Source organism: Grammomys surdaster, unplaced genomic scaffold, assembly GCF_004785775.1.
Source record: "Grammomys surdaster isolate TR1022 unplaced genomic scaffold, NIH_TR_1.0 133, whole genome shotgun sequence".
Taxonomy (NCBI): Eukaryota; Metazoa; Chordata; class Mammalia; order Rodentia; family Muridae; genus Grammomys; species Grammomys surdaster.
This window is the reverse complement of record NW_021604591.1, coordinates 1,376,910-1,395,522: the sequence shown is the minus strand read 5'-3', so window position 1 is coordinate 1,395,522 and position 18,613 is coordinate 1,376,910. Positions and strand designations below refer to the sequence as shown.

General features: G+C 45.7%; 1 protein-coding gene across 1 annotated transcript; it reads left to right on the top strand.

Moving 5' to 3' along the window:
- Positions 1 to 12: 12 nt before the first annotated feature.
- On the top strand, positions 13 to 17,590 carry Cct7 (chaperonin containing TCP1 subunit 7). The gene is made up of 12 exons (XM_028762353.1): positions 13 to 146; positions 7,863 to 8,016; positions 8,820 to 8,926; positions 10,087 to 10,212; positions 10,566 to 10,618; positions 11,076 to 11,247; positions 13,855 to 14,019; positions 14,978 to 15,166; positions 15,677 to 15,774; positions 16,141 to 16,273; positions 16,718 to 16,924; positions 17,254 to 17,590. Exons 1-12 carry the CDS (start codon positions 141 to 143, stop codon positions 17,476 to 17,478), a joined length of 1,635 nt encoding a protein of 544 aa, XP_028618186.1. The 5' UTR covers positions 13 to 140; the 3' UTR covers positions 17,479 to 17,590.
- Positions 17,591 to 18,613: the final 1,023 nt, after the last annotated feature.

The following is an 18,613-nucleotide window of genomic DNA, read 5'->3' as shown; positions in this document are numbered from 1 at the left end:
GTCCGTCCCCTTCCTCTCCCGGGCTTAACGTCTCGGCAGAAGCTTCTGGGGATTTCTCCGGCGCGGAGCATTGTGGGCTTAGGTGGGCGGCCCCTAGGCGGAGAACATACGAGTTGCGGGTACCAGAAGCCGCTTCCAAGATGATGGTGAGTGGCTCCCCGCACATCCGCTGCCATCCACGACCCTGCGACCCTGGTCTGCCTTGCGGACGGTCTACAGCGGCTCGTCCTGACCCCTTGCCTGAGAGCGGCCTCAACCCAAAGCTACAGCGGTTGGCCAGAGCCGAATGGGGCTCGCGATGCCACTGGGCCTGGAAACCATGGATCTCATGGTGCTTTGGGACCACGAGCCCCTAATTCAATTAATTCCCCGTAATGGAGGCTTGGGTTTTCGGAACCGAGTGTGTGTTGAGCTATATACCTCTACTATAGGCCCGGGTTACATCGCCCTGGGCGGCGGTGCGGAAGTGAAGGCGCGAGCTTCTAGGGTGCACAGAGGCAGCGTGAGGCTCTTTAGGTTGGGCCGAGTGACGCCCCGCCTGGCACTGTGGTCGCTTACATTCCTGCATGCGGAAAGACAGAATCCTTCATTCCTGTTGGAACCTGTTCTTTTCGCTCAGTCATTCAGCAGGGGCATTTTTAATTCTCCTGGAAAAGGGCAATTGTACACAGCATCAGAGATGGGAAGACCTGGGTACCTTCGGCAGGAGAATCTCTTAAAGGTCTGCCTGTAGTCCTCCTTCATCACCCCTTTATCCCTGACAGCACGTCAGATACCTCCCCTGTCCCCTGTGATAAGCCTGAGTTGTTGATGAGCAGTGTCAGCTTCCAGGACAGAATCCTGTGCGCTTGGCATCAGCACTCTTATTAAGTTTTGCTTTTTAGTGTCAATCCTATGTCTGCCTTTTGCAGCTTCTTCCTATCCCCATAGATTCCAGACTGACTTGATAACCTATAAGGTGCTCCTCCCTCTGCTACCAAATTACAGCTTTGTGATTACAGCTCCTACTCAGAAGGAACCCCTACAGAAGCTCCCTGACCCCTAGCACTGTCCTTTTCAGAGTTACTTATTCTTGAGATTGATTTGGTTGGCAAAGACCAGAGCTGAGGAGTAAACTCAAGACTCTTATGTGCTGCAGTAAATATCACTGCCGCAGATGTGACCAGTGTGGCCCAGCATTCCCCAAACAAGTAGCAAACCTTTTACCAAAGGGCCCCAGACTATCACATTTGGATTTTACCTGAATTGATGATTCTTCTGTGCAGTTGGTTTGTTGTTCTTCTGGGTATCCCTTCTTAAAATGTGAAATCTTCACCATGCTGTCAACAGGCTGGTTGGTGTCAGGTAGTCTAGAAGCCTTTGGTAATGGAGAGTTAAAAGGGTCCCCTGAAATTCTGATTTTCTGCTTTTAGTACATCTATAGCGGGAAGTGTCTTTTCCTTTTTGGCATTACATTTATGCTTTCAGTCATAGATAGATATAGTGCTGATCTTGTTCTATAGAATGTCAAGTCTAATGTTAATGGCAGTGATTTTTTTTTTATTTTTTCAGGTACTAGGTATTGATCTAAGGCCTCATTTGATCTCCTACTACTTAGCTATGACATGAATGTCTTTTTTTTTTTTTTTTTTTTTAATGCAGTCTTGCTCTTTGTAGTCCAAGGCTTGTTTGGAAGTCACTGTGTAGCCCACTGTGGTGATTGGTTTTGTTAACCTGACCCAACCTAGAATGACCTGGGAAGAAAGTCCCAGTGAGGGATTGTCTAGATTAGGTTGGTCTGTGGGGAATTAGTTGGGTTGCTTTAGCTGATGTGGGAAGACCCAGCCATTATGGGCAACGCTATTTCCTGAGCCTGGACTCAGGAGAGAGCTTGCTGAGCACCAGCTAGTGAGTAGCATGCATACATTAATTTTTCTCTGATCTTGGCTGTAGGTGAAGGTTACCTGACACCCTTCCCCCCTCCGACCAAGTAGCAGACAGTATCCTGGATTTGTAAATGAAAATAAACCCTTTTGCTTTTTGTTTTGTTTTTCCTGGTCAAGGTGCTATCACAGGGAGAAAGGAAACTAAGATACCTGGAGTGGTGTTGAACTTATAGTTCCGCCCCAGCCTTCTGGGTACCTGGAATTATAGGTGTGCACTACTGTGTTCCATTCAGGCTTGCTTTGCCTGTCTTTCTTCTTTCCTTCCTTCCTTGCTTGCTTATTTATTTATTTAGTGAGAGTGTGGGCCCTGTGTATACTGGTAACCTCACCACTGGAGAGGTCAGAGAACAGTTGTCCAGAGATGATGTTTCTCACCTTCAGCCTTGTTGAAGAGCAGGAGCTCTTGTTTCTGCTGCGGTGCTGCATACTCAAGGCTAGCTAGCATGTGAGTTTCCTAATGATGCTTGTTTCCTCCCATCTTGCTGTGGGAGTGCTGGGATTAGTTTTATACCACAAGGACTGGCTTTTTATGAGTTCTGGTAGTTAGGCTTGTGCATCTAGCACCTTTACTCATGAGCCATTTCCAGGGTCTCTTCCAACTAATTGTTTAATAAATGGTTTTGACTTTTATTTAGCCTATGTGGGTGTTGGGACTACATGTGTGCCTGGTTACTATGTATATGTAATGCCCCTGGAGGTGACAAGGTGTCAGCTCTCCTCTGGAGCTAGAGTTACAGATGTGGTAAGCCACCGTGTGGATGCTAGGAGTGGAAGGAACCCCAGTCCTGGAAGAGCAGCCAATGTTCTTTCTTTTCTTCCTTTCTTTCTTTTTTTTTCTTTTTTTTTTTTTTTTTTCCTGAAACAGGGTTTCTCTGTGTAGCCCTGGCTGTCCTGGAACTCACTCTGTAGACCAGGCTGGCCTCGAACTCAGAAATCCACCTGCCTCTGCCTCCCAAGTGCTGGGATTAAAGGCGTGCGCCACCACCGCCCGGCATGTTCTTTCTTGTAAGATATTCTTATAGTCCTTTAATAAACAATCTTAAGGAAAATGGAGGAGGAGATTAGGATGAAACACTGAAGCCTTGTATGGTTCCCTTGTAGTGAAGGGACAAGAGTGAGAAGGAAAGTAAGGTATGGTGCTAGACAGTACTATTTTGCAGAGAACGGCAGAAGGGACCTGCCTTGTTTACCGTTGGCTTACTGTACTGCTGCCCTATGGCTAGCCTTGATATCACAGCAGCCCTCCTGCCTCCACCTTCCAAGTAAGCACTGAGATCATAGCTGTGCACATCTTTGGGTTTGTGTCCTCCCGCCGCCCCACCCCACCCCCCCGGTTTTTCAAGACAGGATTTCCTAGAACTCACTCTGTAGACCAGGCTGGCCTCCAATTCAGAAATCCACCTGCCTCTGCCTCCCAAGTGCTGGGATTAAATGTGTGCGCCACCACCGCCCAGCTTGCACATCTTTGCCTGCCTTGGTATCAGAAGACTTTAGACCAGTGGTTCTCAACCTTCCTAATGCTGTGACCCTTTAATATAGTTCCTTGTGTTGTGGTGACCCCAGCCATAAAATTGTTGCATTGTTACTTCATAACTAATTTTCTATTGTTATGAGTTGTATCGTAAATGACACCTGTGAAAGGGTCATTTGACCCTAAAAGTGTCACAACACACAGGTTGAGAGTCACTGCTCTTGACTGTCCTAAGGAATGATTCAGAAGGACCATGAGACTGTGGGACCTTCAGGGAAGCATTTTCTTTCTAGATGAAACCAAGGAGCAGGCCCTCTATAGTGCCCCCAAGAATGCTGAGAGTATGGAGAAGCCATTTCTTGTCACAAGACTGGATACTCTGGGAAAGGGAACGTATTTACTCTTCAGTTCATGCCTGACCCAGACAGACATAGGGGAGTTCCCTGTGCAGCATTCTTTTCTCATGTGCTGGGTCATTGTTTTTACTATTTTGTGGTAAGTTTGCCTGTAACAAGTAATAAGGTATAGAATTGGGATTGTTTCTTGTTCCTGACTGGACTTAGGAAGTATGCATACTCCTCCCCTTGCCTTTCTCTTTCTCTCTGCTAATATTCCCCAAGACTTTACAGCCTAATCTTTTTTCAGTTCTCCTCTTACCTCTTTTATGCATAACCAGTCTTAGTAGACTGATGCATGCTCTTCAAAATATTCAAACCTTCTGATTCTTTATTTTTTTAGTGTATTTGCATGTGTGTGTGTGTGTATTCATGTGGACATGTGTGGAGTCCAGAAAAGGGTAGTGAATTTGGTCTTGGAGATGGAGTTGTGGTATTCCGATCCAAACTTTGTCCTCAGGGAGAGGAGGAAGCCCTCTTTTTTTTGGGGTTTTTTTTTTTTTTTTTTTTTTAGACAGGGTTTCTCTGTGTAGCCCTGGCTGTCCTGAAACAACTCACTCTGTAGACCAGGCTGGCCTGGAACTCAGAAACCCGCCTGCCTCTGCCTCCCAAGTGCTGGGATTAAAGGCGTGCACCACCACTGCCCAGCTGTGTGTTTTAATTTTTATCTCATAGGACTGCTAATGTCTTGTTTAGGTCAATTTCCTTTTTAAATTTTATTTCAATTGTATAAATGTTTGGCTGCCTGTTGGTCTGTATATCAGTTGTATATTGTCTAATGGAGTCCAGAGGAGTTACAGGTGGTTGTGAAGGTACTGGGATTCAAACCCTTGTCCTCTAGAAGAACAGACAGTGCTTTTAATTGCTAAGCCATCTCCCCAACTAACTCCTAGTAATATCTTTTTGTTCACAACTGTGCCTTATTGGATCTCTTATTCCTGTCAGTTATGTTGCTCTGAAACCATGTTTATAACTTGTCTGAGATCTGGTAAATGTACACTATTTATCAGCCTAAATTCAGATGTGGGCCATTTGGTTTTGCACATATGTGTTTAGGGTACGTGTAAATCCACTTGGGCTATTTCTGAAGGTGATTTCCAGCTCTAACATCCACTGGAGTTGAGAGGCAGGGAGGAAACATCACAGCCCCCACCATGGTGTCTACATAGAATGGGACTTCTTGGGAGAACAGAGCCACAGAAGGATTCAGTAACAAGAGAAAGGAAAATGGGCAAGAGAGAGGAAAGCAAAGGAGATCTGCACTTTAAGATCAAGGCACTTTAAGATTCCATATAGAAAATGGGGTGCCATGAAAAGTGAATTCTCGCAATGGAAGCCCTGTCCATCCCACTTCAAAAGCCTTAGCACTGTGTCCAGCCTACGTACTGCTCACACAAAGACACATCCAGCAGGCAATCTACATGATTACAGAAGCTTGGGCAGCTTTCTCTGAAGCCCCTAACTGTAGTACTCTCCGATAGTGGAGTCTCAGGCTGCAGTGTGCAACAAATTATTACAGGTATCCTTGATAGGGAGATAGAGTAAGTTGGCTGGCTATGGGTGCGTTGGGGACTTGCAGCTGGAGCAGGGTCTGTTCTGGGTAATTTTAAGCAAAGGCAGCTACCACTGTACTCATGACAGTGACTGTAGTAGACCTGTAGCACTCAGTCTGAGCATGTTGTAATACAGTGACTTTCCGTAGCCCACGATATAAAGTATATGCACTCCTCAGTATTGCTCCCTGTGTTGCTTGCTCAAGTCCACCATGCTGCCCAGACATCTTCTGGCGGGTATTTTCAGACCAGTGCCCCTCTTTTGCTTCAGTTTCCCATCTTAGGCTCTACCAGTTGGTAGACATGTCATCTTTTGCCTGGAAACTGTTATCTAGGCTCCTTGGGTGTCTGCTGCCTATGTCCAAAGGCATAATCTTTTGTGGTGCTTTCACAATTGGCCTGGCTTTCCTTATTGGTGCTGCCCACTTGCAGCTCTGCTGAGAGGTTTTGCCCTTGCTAGCTTAGAGTGCTGTAATATGCAGCTAGTGTCTGCAATTGTCCTGGCTAGTTTGATAACAGCTTGACACCAGCTAGAGGAGTGAGCAAGATAACAATGGCCTTCAGCATATTTACTGCACTGCATAATAAAAAGTAAATGGCAGTTGGAGCTAATAACAAAAGAGGTGGCCATAAATATGCTGAGATGCTGTTTTCCTAACTACTTCTTTTTGACATGCAGAGTTAGTCCAATACTGAGAAGATTACCATTTATTCTTGAAGGCCCAGGTTTAGATATATAGGGAGCTCTGGTTTGCCAACTGCTGCCTGCTAGTTCCTGAACACTGGAAGAAAGATACCTATCCCGGTTAAGTTTCTGGTGCTATGATTAAACACTGGTATTATCTTAGTTACTGTTCTGTTGCTGTCAAAAGACACAATGACAAAGGTAACTTACAGAAGAAAGCATTTACTTGGGGGCTTGCTTATAGGTAGTTAGAGGATTAGTTCATTATCATCATGGTGAGGAGTGGCAGCATGGCAGGCAGGCGCTGGAGAAGTAGCTGAGAGCTACATCTGGACACACAGGCAACAGGCAGAGACAGAGATGTACAGACACTGGGCCTGATGTGGGCTTTTGAAATGTTAAAGCCAGTGACACCCACCTCCTAACCAGTTCCAACCACCTTCCCAAACAGTTTAACTAACTTGAGGACAACTCATTCAAACATGAGCACATGGGGGCCATTCTCATTCAAACCACCACAATGACCAAAGCAACTTGGGAAGAGCAGGGTTTATTCTTCCAGCTTCCAGTCCACCATGAAGGGAAGTGTACGTTACAGGAACTGAAACAGGGCATGGAAGAACACTCCAGGCTGTCTTAACCTACCTTACTTACTTACTTACTTACTTACTTCTTTCCTTTCTTTCTTGTTTTTGTTTTTGGAGGGTTTCTCTGTCCTGGAACTCACTCTGTAGACCATATACCTCTGCCTCACACCACAACCTGGCTCAGCCTCCTTTTTTTTTTTTTTTTTTAAGATTTATTTATATTGTATATGTGGGTGTTTTGTCTGTATGTCTGTCTTCATACCAGAAGAGGGAATTGGATCCCATACAGGTATAGGTAGTTGTGAGCCCCCATGTGGGTGCTGTCAATTGAACCCTTGACCTAGAAGAGCAGCCAGTGGTCTTAACCACTGAGCTGTCTCTCCAGCTCCCTCAGTCTCCTTTCTTAATGCAGGATCACCTAGTACTATCCCCAGTGGGCTGGGCCCTTCAACATCAATCATTAATCAAGCAGATTTCTCATTCATGTCCATAGGCTAATTTGATGGTGGCATTTTCTCAGTTGCTGTTCCTCTTCCCCAATGATCCTGGCTTGCATTAGGTTGACAGAGAACTAAGCAGTGCAGTCTCCAAGTAGGTTTTTAAACAAGCAGCATTTCTACTGTCTCATAGTTTCTAGAGTGATAGTACAAAGAAAACCCCTGCAAGGATGGGACTCTTCTGAGTCAATGCCAAAAGAAAAAGACAGAATTTTCTCTGAGGTGTGACTAGGATTGAGTCACATGAATGTATTTTGAAATATGAGGACACTGCTGTATGGAGTCAGTATGTCAGTTTGGAAGGTAAGACAAACATGCTTTTTTGTGTGTTGCTACATTCCATCTGAGGTGTCTGATAAAGCTGCCTTCCTGGGCATCTCTAGGACAGTGTCTCAGTTTCCATACCAGTTCCCCTCTAACACAAACCAGTAGGTATTTTATTGGTGGTGGAGATGCAAAGCGGGGCCTGGTGTTTTTGTGCCGTGTGCTGTAACACACGTGGCCCGGTTGTGAAGCACAAGACAAAAATGTCAAACGTTGAAAGGGCCATATGGGAGAAATCATAGTTTAGTGTTTAGACTTCATTATCAGCAGTGTCTCAGAATTTGCCATGGTTGCAGTAGTAGGGGGATGTGCTTTAAGAGTGTGGATAACTGGTCCATGGTGGTATTGAGAGCATCTTCCCCACCCATGTCCTGTGTCTCAAGTAGCAGATGGTTAAAAGCAGTCAATTGTTCTCTCTTCTCCAGCCCACACCAGTTATCCTGTTGAAAGAGGGTACTGATAGCTCCCAAGGCATCCCTCAGCTCGTGAGCAACATCAGTGCCTGCCAAGTGATTGCTGAGGCTGTAAGAACCACCCTGGGTCCCCGTGGCATGGACAAACTTATTGTGGATGGCCGAGGTAAGTCTTCATGGTTCCTCAGGGCTTTGTACAGTATATTCAGTACCTAGATAGAGAGTATGTGGGGCTCGAGGGTGCCATCAGAAATCCCATTGCTTGCAGGATATCTCCTAAGAAATTAATCACTCTGAAGCTGTATAGAAGGTCTTGCCTGCAGAACCCTGTTGGGATCTGTGGGAGAACCTGGGTTCAGGAGTCGTGCCTTCTAGTAAAGTGGCCCAGAGACATAAATAGAACTAACAGGAGAGAGAGAGGGGGCGGGAGGGAGGGAGGCAGAGAGAGGCCTCAGTGGTTAGGAAAGCTTGCTGCTCTTTTCTGTGACCAAGATCAGTCCTAGTACCTATGTCAGGTAGAGATACTAGGATGTCAGTTGTATTCAAAGTGTCTTAACTAGTTACTCTTATTTTGAGTAGTGTAGCCCCGCTAGCCTTAAACTGGAAATCCTGAGATTACTGTTGTGCAACACCATACTTGACTTTTGAAACATTTCTCTGTGTTCAGTTAACCTGTACTCAAAAGAAGGTCAAGAACCCATATTGCTTAAAAGCCTGTGTGTGACCTAATCCCAAGAAAAGTATATGTGGAGTCCAGGTCCGGGAAACAGAAGTAAGGGGGCAGGGCCTGGAGAGATGGCTCCATGTTAAGAGCACTGGCTACTCTTCCAGAAGTTCTAAGTTCAAATCCCAGCAACTACATGGTGGCTCATAACTATTTGAATTGGGATCTGATGCCCTCCTCAGGTGTGTCTGTAAATCTTTAAGAAAGAGAGAGGGGCTTTAAGTGTTACTGTCTTTCTCTCTAAGGCAAAGCAACAATTTCTAATGATGGAGCCACAATTCTGAAACTCCTCGATGTTGTCCATCCTGCAGCAAAGACTTTAGTGGACATTGCCAAATCACAAGATGCCGAGGTAAGAAAGTCAGACACAGAAACTTGAGGCTGGAACATATGCTTAAAACTTTGCTGCCTCTCTCTTCTCACTGAATTTTTTTTATTTAGGTCTAAAATTATAATCTGAAGTATTTTATACTTATAAAAATAGTTAACAGCCGGGCAGTGGTGGCACACTCCTTTAATCCCAGCACTTGAGAGGCAGAGGCAGGCGGATTTCTGAGTTCGAGGACAGCGAGGGCTACACAGAGAAACCCTGTCTCGAAAAACCAAAAAAAAAAAAAAAAAGTTAACAAATATTTTGGAGGGTGGGGGCAGGATCCCTCTAGTTCAGCTATCTTAAAGTTGGCTATATAGACCAGGCTGGCCTTGTATTTACAGAGATCGGTCTGCCCTTGCCTCCCAAGTGCTGGGATCAAAGCTTTTTAAAATAAAAAACTTTCTAAAGGATGTTTATCTTTCTTCTTGGTACTGTATAGTTATTTGTCATGTGAACATGAAACTTTCTTACTAATTTTGTATATAGTAAAATACATTAACTAGTTTTATGTCACTTGACAAAAGCTAGAATCATTGAGAGAAGCTTTAATTGAGAAAATGCCTCAATAAGATCAGGTTTAAGCGGGCCTTTAGGGCATTTTCTTAGTGATTGATGTGGAAGGGCCAGCCTATGTGGGTAGTGCCACCTCTGGGTATATGGTCCTGGGTTCTGTGAGAAAGCAGGCTGAGCAAACCAGTAAGTAGCATGCCTCTGTGGCTTATGCATCAGTTCCTGCTTCCAGGTCCCTGCCATGCTTGGCTTCTTGTCCTGACTTCCTTTGATGATGGACTGTGATGTGGAAGCGTAAGCCAATTAAAGTCTTTCCTCTCAAGTGTCTTTGGTCATGGTGTTTCATGAAACCCTAAGTTTGTATCCTGAGACTGACTGTCCCTAGGCCCTCTGGAGAATGGTGCTGTCTGGAGAATTAACCTTGTGCCTCGAGGCCATCTGAGAAAAGTTGATTCCCTGGGTGCTTTCACCTTTCCGTTTGTTGCAAAATTTGTGGGTTTCTAGAAAAAGAGCTTGACATCCATTTAACCAATGTCCACTTTAAGTTGGTAGGTTGCCTAAAAATGATTTTTAGTGTTTTATTCCCTGACTACCAGAAAACATGTATGTATTCTTGCATCCTCTCCCAGGTAGGTGATGGCACCACCTCAGTGACCCTGCTAGCTGCGGAGTTTCTGAAGCAGGTGAAGCCCTACGTGGAGGAAGGTCTACACCCCCAGATCATCATCCGAGCTTTCCGCACAGCCACCCAGCTGGTATGGCGACATCATCTGATTTGATGTACACCTATGGACCTTAGCATTTCTGTCAGAGGGTGATGCCTTTCCTGGGATATGCAGGAGACACAGAGTATGTGGGCATTTCCAGCCATCTCCCTGTTCTACCCTTCAGTAGCTGTTAAATAAGTGTCCTTATTTGGCAGTCCAGAGCCAAGTCCTGGAAGTGCCTGGTGATTCTTCAGAACACAGAGTTTCCTGAGTGGCAGACCTTTACATTTTCTTAAGCCGCTACAGGCCCAGGAGATATGCTTAAGATCTTAGCAGTAGTTGGATCAACTTCACTGTTCCATGTTTAGTATGAGACTCATTCGACTTGTGTTTTTCGGCAGGCTGTTAACAAAATCAAAGAGATAGCTGTGACTGTGAAGAAGCAAGATAAAGTGTAAGTTTCCAGTGGGCCTTGTCAGAGCCTTGAGACTTGAGGCCAAATAGGCTATTGTGGCCAAATAAGCATGTTGCAGACTTTGTATAGGCAGGAGCTTTGTGGTTCTTGACAGACCCTTGGCTGTAGAACATGAAGGCTATAGATGGACTGGGGTGGCAGTAGGGGATGACTGTATCTGCTGTCTGTCACTGATGATCGATCCGAATGATGGAGAAGGTAAAAGGTGAACAGGAATGGGTGTAAATTTTGGTTAAAGGGAGAGTAATGGGGTGATGTGTATAGCTGCTAAGGTAGATTTTTATTTAAATGATGGGTTAATACTGCTTGTGTCAAATGTGGATTTTCTGCCACACAGTGTAGTGGTTACTGTGTAAAGAATATTGGATGGCATGCACCACTCCTGTGCTGTAGTAGAATCAGATAAGCTCAATGCCAGTTCTTCCCTGTGCTGCAGAGAACAGAGGAAGATGCTAGAGAAATGTGCAATGACAGCCCTGAGCTCCAAGCTGATCTCCCAGCAGAAGGTCTTCTTCGCTAAGATGGTGGTGGATGCTGTGATGATGCTTGACGAGTTGCTGCAGCTTAAAATGATCGGCATCAAGAAGGTGCAGGGCGGAGCCCTAGAGGTGAGCCTGATGATGGCCTCCCTAGATGACAGACAGCTTCCTGAGGGAGCACGGTTCCCAGAATGGTGAAGGGAGGATGCAGCTAAGTCAGGGAAGTAGATGTGACCACTCTGCCCCGTGCTGCCTGTATTCTTTAGATCTGTTTGCTTATCATCAGGATGGGAAAGTCAACCTGTGCCGATTCAGAATATTGTTTCTCTATGTCAGTGTCAGGGTCTATAGAAGGATTAGTTGAAATAAATGACTTGTGAATTCTCCAAAGATATATTGTAGAGATATTTGGCAGTTCACTCTCCAAGGGATACTGTCAAACTATTAATTTCTTTTGTATAGATGATACATAGTCACACTATAAAGAAAGCTTAGAGTTAATTGTTGCATAACTATTTCTGTCCCTTATGCAGCCGCTGTAAACAGCTTATGAAGTGTAACCTACAATTTGTATGCATAGTGTGCGTGAGTGCATGCTGTTTTAATGCCCGTGGTTGCTTCTGATGCATGATGGTGTTCTGTACCATGGTTTTGTGCATATAGCAGCAGTTAGTCTGTATGACTATTTGTATTACTTGATACTGTCCAGTACGTCCTGTGCTGTCTGGAACAATAGCCCTTTCCATGTGTAAGCACTGAAAATAAGAGCTAACAAGCAACACGCTGAATTTTAAATTGAATTTGTTTTATTTAAATATCAACATGTTGTTGGTCCCTGCTGTATTGGATGGCAGCATAGCTGTGATCCATTTTTGACAACTATTTAAAAACATTCATTTTTAACAACTATCTAAAAACAGACTAAGAGCTATACTCTTAGACTTCTTACATGGGAGCCATTTGTATAGGAAAACTCATCATATCTTCTGGGTGGAGGAGAGTGAACGGGGTTGTACTGTGCCACACAGGTGTTCTAACGTTGCAGGGTGCCCAGGTCTTAGAACTAACAGTTTTAACTGGCACACTTGAATTTTCCCCAGAGTGTTGAACATTTCATTAAATTCTCGAAAAACTCTGGTTTTGTTTTCTATTTCAGGCTGGCCTCAGACTTAAGATTTTCCAGTCTCTGCCCTCCTGAGTGCTATGATTACAGGCTTTTACCACTGTGCTTGGCCTTTTGTAAAATACTTAAACAGGCTGATAAGATGGTTCTGTGGGTGCAAGCATTAGGAACCTTAGTATCCCAACACTCATACAAGACACCCGGCATTTCTGCTGGTGGGCTGGAGGCAGTATGAAGATACCCAGAACCTCCTGGCCAGCCATCTAGCCCAGCTGCTGAGCTTTAGGCTCTCAGAGAATTAAGTACAGGAGACGGGTGCCTCGGTGGGAGAGAGGACTGCACAAACTTGTGCACTGGAGTTTGGATCTCCAAAGCCTTGTAAGAGCCTGGTGGGCATGGTGGTCAGACCAGTGCCACCTCCTGCCTTGTTTGATTCCTTCAGATCCGTTCTCTGTGTTTCAGGGTGACATTCCTATATCTGAATCTTGCACACCTAGACCAAAGCTTTAGCAGTGCCCATAAGATCCTCCTACACTGGTCACTGCTACCTTTCCCCCTTTTCCTCTTCTGTACTCTCACTCTCTGATCCCTGCCCTCTATTTTGTATTCCAGCAACTCAAAAAGTTTTTCATTCCAAGTCTACAAGACGACAGTGCGTGTATGCACTCACCTACTATTTTATTTCCACTTCTTTGGTTTGACAAATTTCTGCTCACCATTAGGAATCAGTGCCACATGAGTTTACGGATTTGAGTGTACAGGGTTGGAGACACACACTGTTCATTGATAGGCTGTGGCAATTAGTAAACTGGCAGGCTTTCTCATGGAATGGGAAATGCTTTGCTAAGAAAGATTTCTGAGAGAACTTACATCATATGATAGTAAAGTCAGTCCCACATGAAACATATTCTCTGCTTTTAATCTCTTGCTCTCTTACCTCCAGCTTCTCTCTGTCCCCTTGCCCTTCCCCCCTTCCCTTCCCCCTCTCTCCACTTGGTCATGGCCGGCCTCTACTCCTCTACCCCTCTGCTCTCTCTCTCCTCTTCCCTATCTCTTGAATAAACCCCCTCCCCTTTGGGGGGAAAAGTATATATACTCTCTGTTGTGCTTCGTATTTAAAACTGGCTACTGGAAATTATGTTGGGTTTGAACAAGTGGGGGGTTGATGGGTGAAGGAAGAGCCACAGGGACAGCTACCAACGAAACAAGCTGTGCTGTATGTGTGCAAGCAATAAAGAGACTTGAGGGCGAGGCGGGAGTGTTGGACAGTGTGTCTGCCTTTCCCCTACCCACCTTTTGTTCCTTTGTTGGCATTGCTGTGCATAGGTAGTTGTCCTCTGGCAGCTACGTCAGAGGACAGCTATAGGGGACAGCCCAGATACCCTGTACCATGTTCATCTCTACGAATTGAAGGATATCTTACCTTAAAGGAGGAAGTAAGATGTATTCTATATCACTTAAAAAAAAAAAAAAAAAAAGATGGGTTTGTCCCAAATTTTGTGATGGTGATGATGAGGCTGTCACAGCAGTGGCAAGTGAGGTTCACTCTTGGGTTCATGGACTGATTGGATTTCTGGCTGTAACCAAACCATTGGTCTGTCTGCTTTAACCAGGAGTCTCAGCTGGTGGCTGGTGTTGCATTCAAGAAGACTTTCTCCTATGCTGGGTTTGAAATGCAGCCCAAAAAGTATAAGAACCCCAAGATTGCCCTCTTAAATGTTGAACTAGAGCTGAAAGCAGAGAAAGACAATGCTGAAATCAGAGTCCACACAGTGGAGGTAGGCTCCCCCAGCAAGGATGGGGAGGTGGGTTGCTTTCTGGGTGAGGGTTCTAGTCTCTAGGCAGCTGTTTCTGAGGTTCCTGTGGACACTTCCAAGTCTGCTATCTTGGTCCACTAATTTTTTCTCTTTTTTCTGCTTAAATGACTTCCACGTGGGGTAATTTGAATGTGAAAAGTTATTGAGTGACTGACTGTGCTCTCTACCTCTTGGGGATGGGCCCTACAACACCTGAAGTTTTTATTTTGTTTTCTTTTCTCCATAGTAATGGTAATTGGACCTAAAACTCACATACATCAAGTAGGGCTCTGCTACTGAGCTATATACCCCCCTGTCCCTAGCTCCTTTTTAACTAGTTTTTTGAGACAAGGTTTTTCTGTAGCCCTGGCTGTTGGTGGATTCTTTTATGGAGATCTGCCTGCCTCTCCCTCCTGAATGCTGGGATTAAAGCCATGTGCCACTATGCCTGGCTTGCCAGGCCTTTTAAAAATGTTTATTTTGAGATGAAGTTTTAAGTTTCTCAGGCTGGCCTTGAATCTCCTGCCTCAGTCCTGAGTATCTGGGATGACAAGCTTACGATGGTTTTGGTTAGACAGGTTAGTCTCAGGGACTTTCTTCCTACTGTTGTGGTTCCCAAGGCTGCCTCTAGGTAGCAGTGTCTCCCAGCATAGAATGGCTTTTGTGATAGGAGAGGTCTTATTGGAAAATCCTAGGCACAGCTTTCAGAAGAGACTAAACTATTCTCCATACCTCAGCAGTGCCACAAATTCTGGCAAAGCTCCTTCCTTGAGGTTACTTAGTATGTTTGTGTTTGAAAGTGTTAAGGTCCTTGTGTATTTGGACTGTTGGCCCATTCCCTGATAAATCAGCATGTTTTTGTTCACGGGAGGGGTTGGGTTAGCCTGTCGTATATACCCACCTCCATTCCAACCACCCTCATCTTCTTGTGGGTCTCTAGGATTACCAGGCAATTGTTGACGCTGAGTGGAACATTCTCTATGACAAGTTAGAGAAGATCCATCAGTCAGGAGCCAAAGTCATCTTGTCTAAACTCCCTATTGGGGATGTGGCCACCCAGTACTTTGCTGATAGGGACATGTTCTGTGCTGGCCGAGTGCCTGAGGAGGATCTGAAGAGGACAATGATGGTAAGAAACCTTCTTGGACTGCTGCTTATCCTTCATGGCTCTGAACTTTTTCCTCTGTCCCTGATGTAATGGAATAGACTATCAAGTTGTCCCTGTGTTAACTGTCAAGAAATGCTCCAACCCAGTGTCTGTATGCCCAGTAATAGAAACTCCTTTGAATTCACTGTCCAAGACAGGTCAGGGAGTGGGTAGTGCACAGCCTCCAGCAGGTTAGGCTCAGTGTGTATTGCTTCCAACCAGGGCTTTCCTTCTTGGTTTGAACCTGTAGTCTAAAGAACTGCTCCTAAGTAGAGTTGCTGGGCCCAGAGCACTAGACATAGGTCTTTTGGCCTTTGTGTGTGTGTTCTGTTTTGATTGTCATCTTTTTGAGTGTTAGTAGGGGTTATCTAGAGGTCAAGGTAAAGGTGGGCTATCCTATGCAGAGGGCTCTAAGGTTCTATGGCAGATTCAGCTTGGAGACTGGGTGGCGGGAGGTCAACTGGTCCTGCTAATGGTTTCCTTGCTCCCCAGGCTTGTGGAGGCTCAATCCAGACCAGTGTGAATGCTCTGAGTCAGGATGTGCTTGGCCGCTGCCAGGTGTTTGAAGAGACTCAAATTGGAGGGGAGCGGTGAGCCTATGGTTTCAGTTCCCAAGAACTGCTTGGGTCTTCTGAGCTCTCTTTTGGTCATGTTTTGGGTGTGGTATATAGCTTGTACTGTTCCTTTTTCAAGATGGTATTGTTGGGGTGTGGGGAGTAAAGAGCTCAGGGACACTGTTACAGAAGGGGAGAAATTGTAGTTGGATCTTGGCTCTGATCCCACAAGCTTTGATGCTCCGGTGATACCACAGCAGTCCTGCCTGAAGAACTTACCTTTTAAAGTTAGGATTGACAGCCTGAGTGAGCAGGAACTTCTCCCTCTTGAGAATGCTTGGCAGGAGCTCAAATAGCAAGGGGGAGGCAATTGATGTGTGTACCATTGTGTCCTCGACATAGGTACAATTTCTTCACTGGCTGTCCAAAGGCCAAGACATGTACCATCATCCTCCGTGGTGGCGCTGAGCAGTTTATGGAGGAGACAGAGAGGTCCCTACATGATGCCATCATGATTGTGAGGAGGGCCATCAAGGTACTGGGATGACAGACTTTTGCCTTGACAGTCCCCTAATCAGCCCTAATCCTGGAGCTGATAAGATTGGATTTCATGTAACCTGTCCTTTCCTTGGTGGCATGTTGGGCTTTGATTTCCTCCTGTATACCAGAAATTAGGTCTTCTTTGCCCCCCAAATCACTTCAGCCTCACATTTGTTCAGGCAACAAATTGAGCTGTTCTATTTAGCTGTCTTCCCGAAGTCACCACCCCCAAGCTATGGCTGACCTTGACAGTGACCTTAAAATACCCAGGGTTGAAGCTGGGATGTGCTTCATGCTCGCTGTGTTTAGGTTCCCGAAGGGAGACATAACAATTGAATATTTACTTTTCTGGGCTGGAAGACTTGCTTTGTGGCCCAACTTGAAGCCTTGAGCTGGGCCACTGCATTGAGATGCATTGAGATGTGCTTGGTTTCTGTAGAATGACTCTGTGGTGGTTGGTGGTGGAGCCATTGAAATGGAGCTCTCCAAATACTTGCGGGATTACTCAAGGACCATCCCAGGGAAGCAGCAGCTGCTGATTGGGGCCTATGCCAAGGCCCTGGAGATTATTCCACGACAGCTATGTGACAATGCTGGCTTTGATGCCACAAACATCCTCAACAAGCTGCGGGCTCGACATGCACAGGTAGTCACACTCTCTGGGACTCAGGGATTGGGTGGGTGAGGTAGGGTGGGTATGTGCTGTGCCTACCGGAAATAGTCACTACTGGGTACAGTGGGCAACTGCCTCCTGCCATAGTGCCAGTCCTGGAAACAGCAGCTTCCGGGGAGGGCTTGGGTACTTGTGGTCAGCATGCCCAGAGTTGGAAGCAGGTATTGGCTGGGGTCAAGTAGGGAAAGGTATGCTGTGTGTCTTAGGCCATTTCTCTTGAGAAAGTGCTATCGAGTCAGGTTCCTGAAATCCTTTAGAAGGTGCAGGAATAAATGTGCCACGGTGCCTCTCCTCTCTTTCAGGGGGGCATGTGGTATGGGGTGGACATCAACAATGAGGACATCGCTGACAACTTCCAGGCATTTGTGTGGGAGCCAGCCATGGTGCGTATCAACGCTCTGACAGCAGCTTCTGAGGCCGCGTGCCTTATTGTGTCGGTGGATGAGACTATCAAGAACCCCCGCTCCACAGTGGATGCTCCAGCTCCAGCAGCTGGCCGAGGGAGAGGCCAGGGCCGCTTCCATTGAGAGGCAGTCTTATACCTCCTTGTGAGGTGAATGGGGTGAGAAAATGGTTTATTAGTAGGCTGTGTTCTCACTGGAGGTTATTTAAATAAAACGTAAGGTTATTTGGTCAAGAGTTTTTTTTTTTTCATAAACATTTCCCTGCCTAAGAGTTTGAGTTGTGAATACTTGGAAACAGAAATAAAGAATTGTATTGGCCTGCTGCCTGCACTGCTGTGGTGGCCTTGTCTGGAAGCCGCAGTGGCAAAGTGGTGGCAGTATTACCATCACACAGCACTGTTGTGATCATAGTTAGAGTGCATCCCATCTGCTCTGCCCACCCTTCATGTTCTCCGAGCTCAGGTACGTTTCCTCTTGCAGTGTTTTTAAGTGAAAGCAAAGGAAAGTGTCACATCATGTTTAAACCTCTTTAAATCCCTGTGGATTGAACCCAGGGCTTCTCGACATTTGCTAGGCAACCACTTGCCACATCGCTGCATTCCCAGCCCTATTTTACTTTGATCAGTCTTTCTGCTCTTAGGGTTTCACTAAATTGCCCAAGCTGGCTTTGTCCTACTTTGTCTCCTGAGTAAGCTGGGACAACTGACTTGTGCCTGCCACCATCCCAGCTCCTGCTTTCTTCAGACCAGGGGCAGTTGTCAGCACAGAAGACTGGCGGGATTTACCAGTGCCTCAGTTCTGCTAGCTGCCCCAAGGAGAGCTGTAGCTTGAGTTATTAGAGCTGGAGAGGTCATTTTGAAGAATTGAAATTCTTGCTCCCAAAACTTGTGGGAAGTGATCAGAGCCCTGCAGTCATGGTTAGATGGCCTTAAGACAGGATTTGTAACCAGCTTGAAGCATTTGGCTCTCAAGGATTACTTGTACAACAGTGTAAGCCAGAAACCTGGTACGTGAGTGTTTAAACAGGTTAGGAGCTATTAATCGAATCAACAAAGCCTGGCTTCCTCCCACCTCAGTGTCTTTCTGCAGAAAAGCTGTAAGGCGACCTGAGGAGGTCTGTTGATGGGGTACTTTCCTAGCATGTGCAAAAATCCTGGGCTCAATTCCCATGATCACACACACTATGATACACACATGTACTCCCTGGTTCCAGAGAACTGGATCAGAAGCTGAAGAAGACTATCTTCAGTGTTGAGTT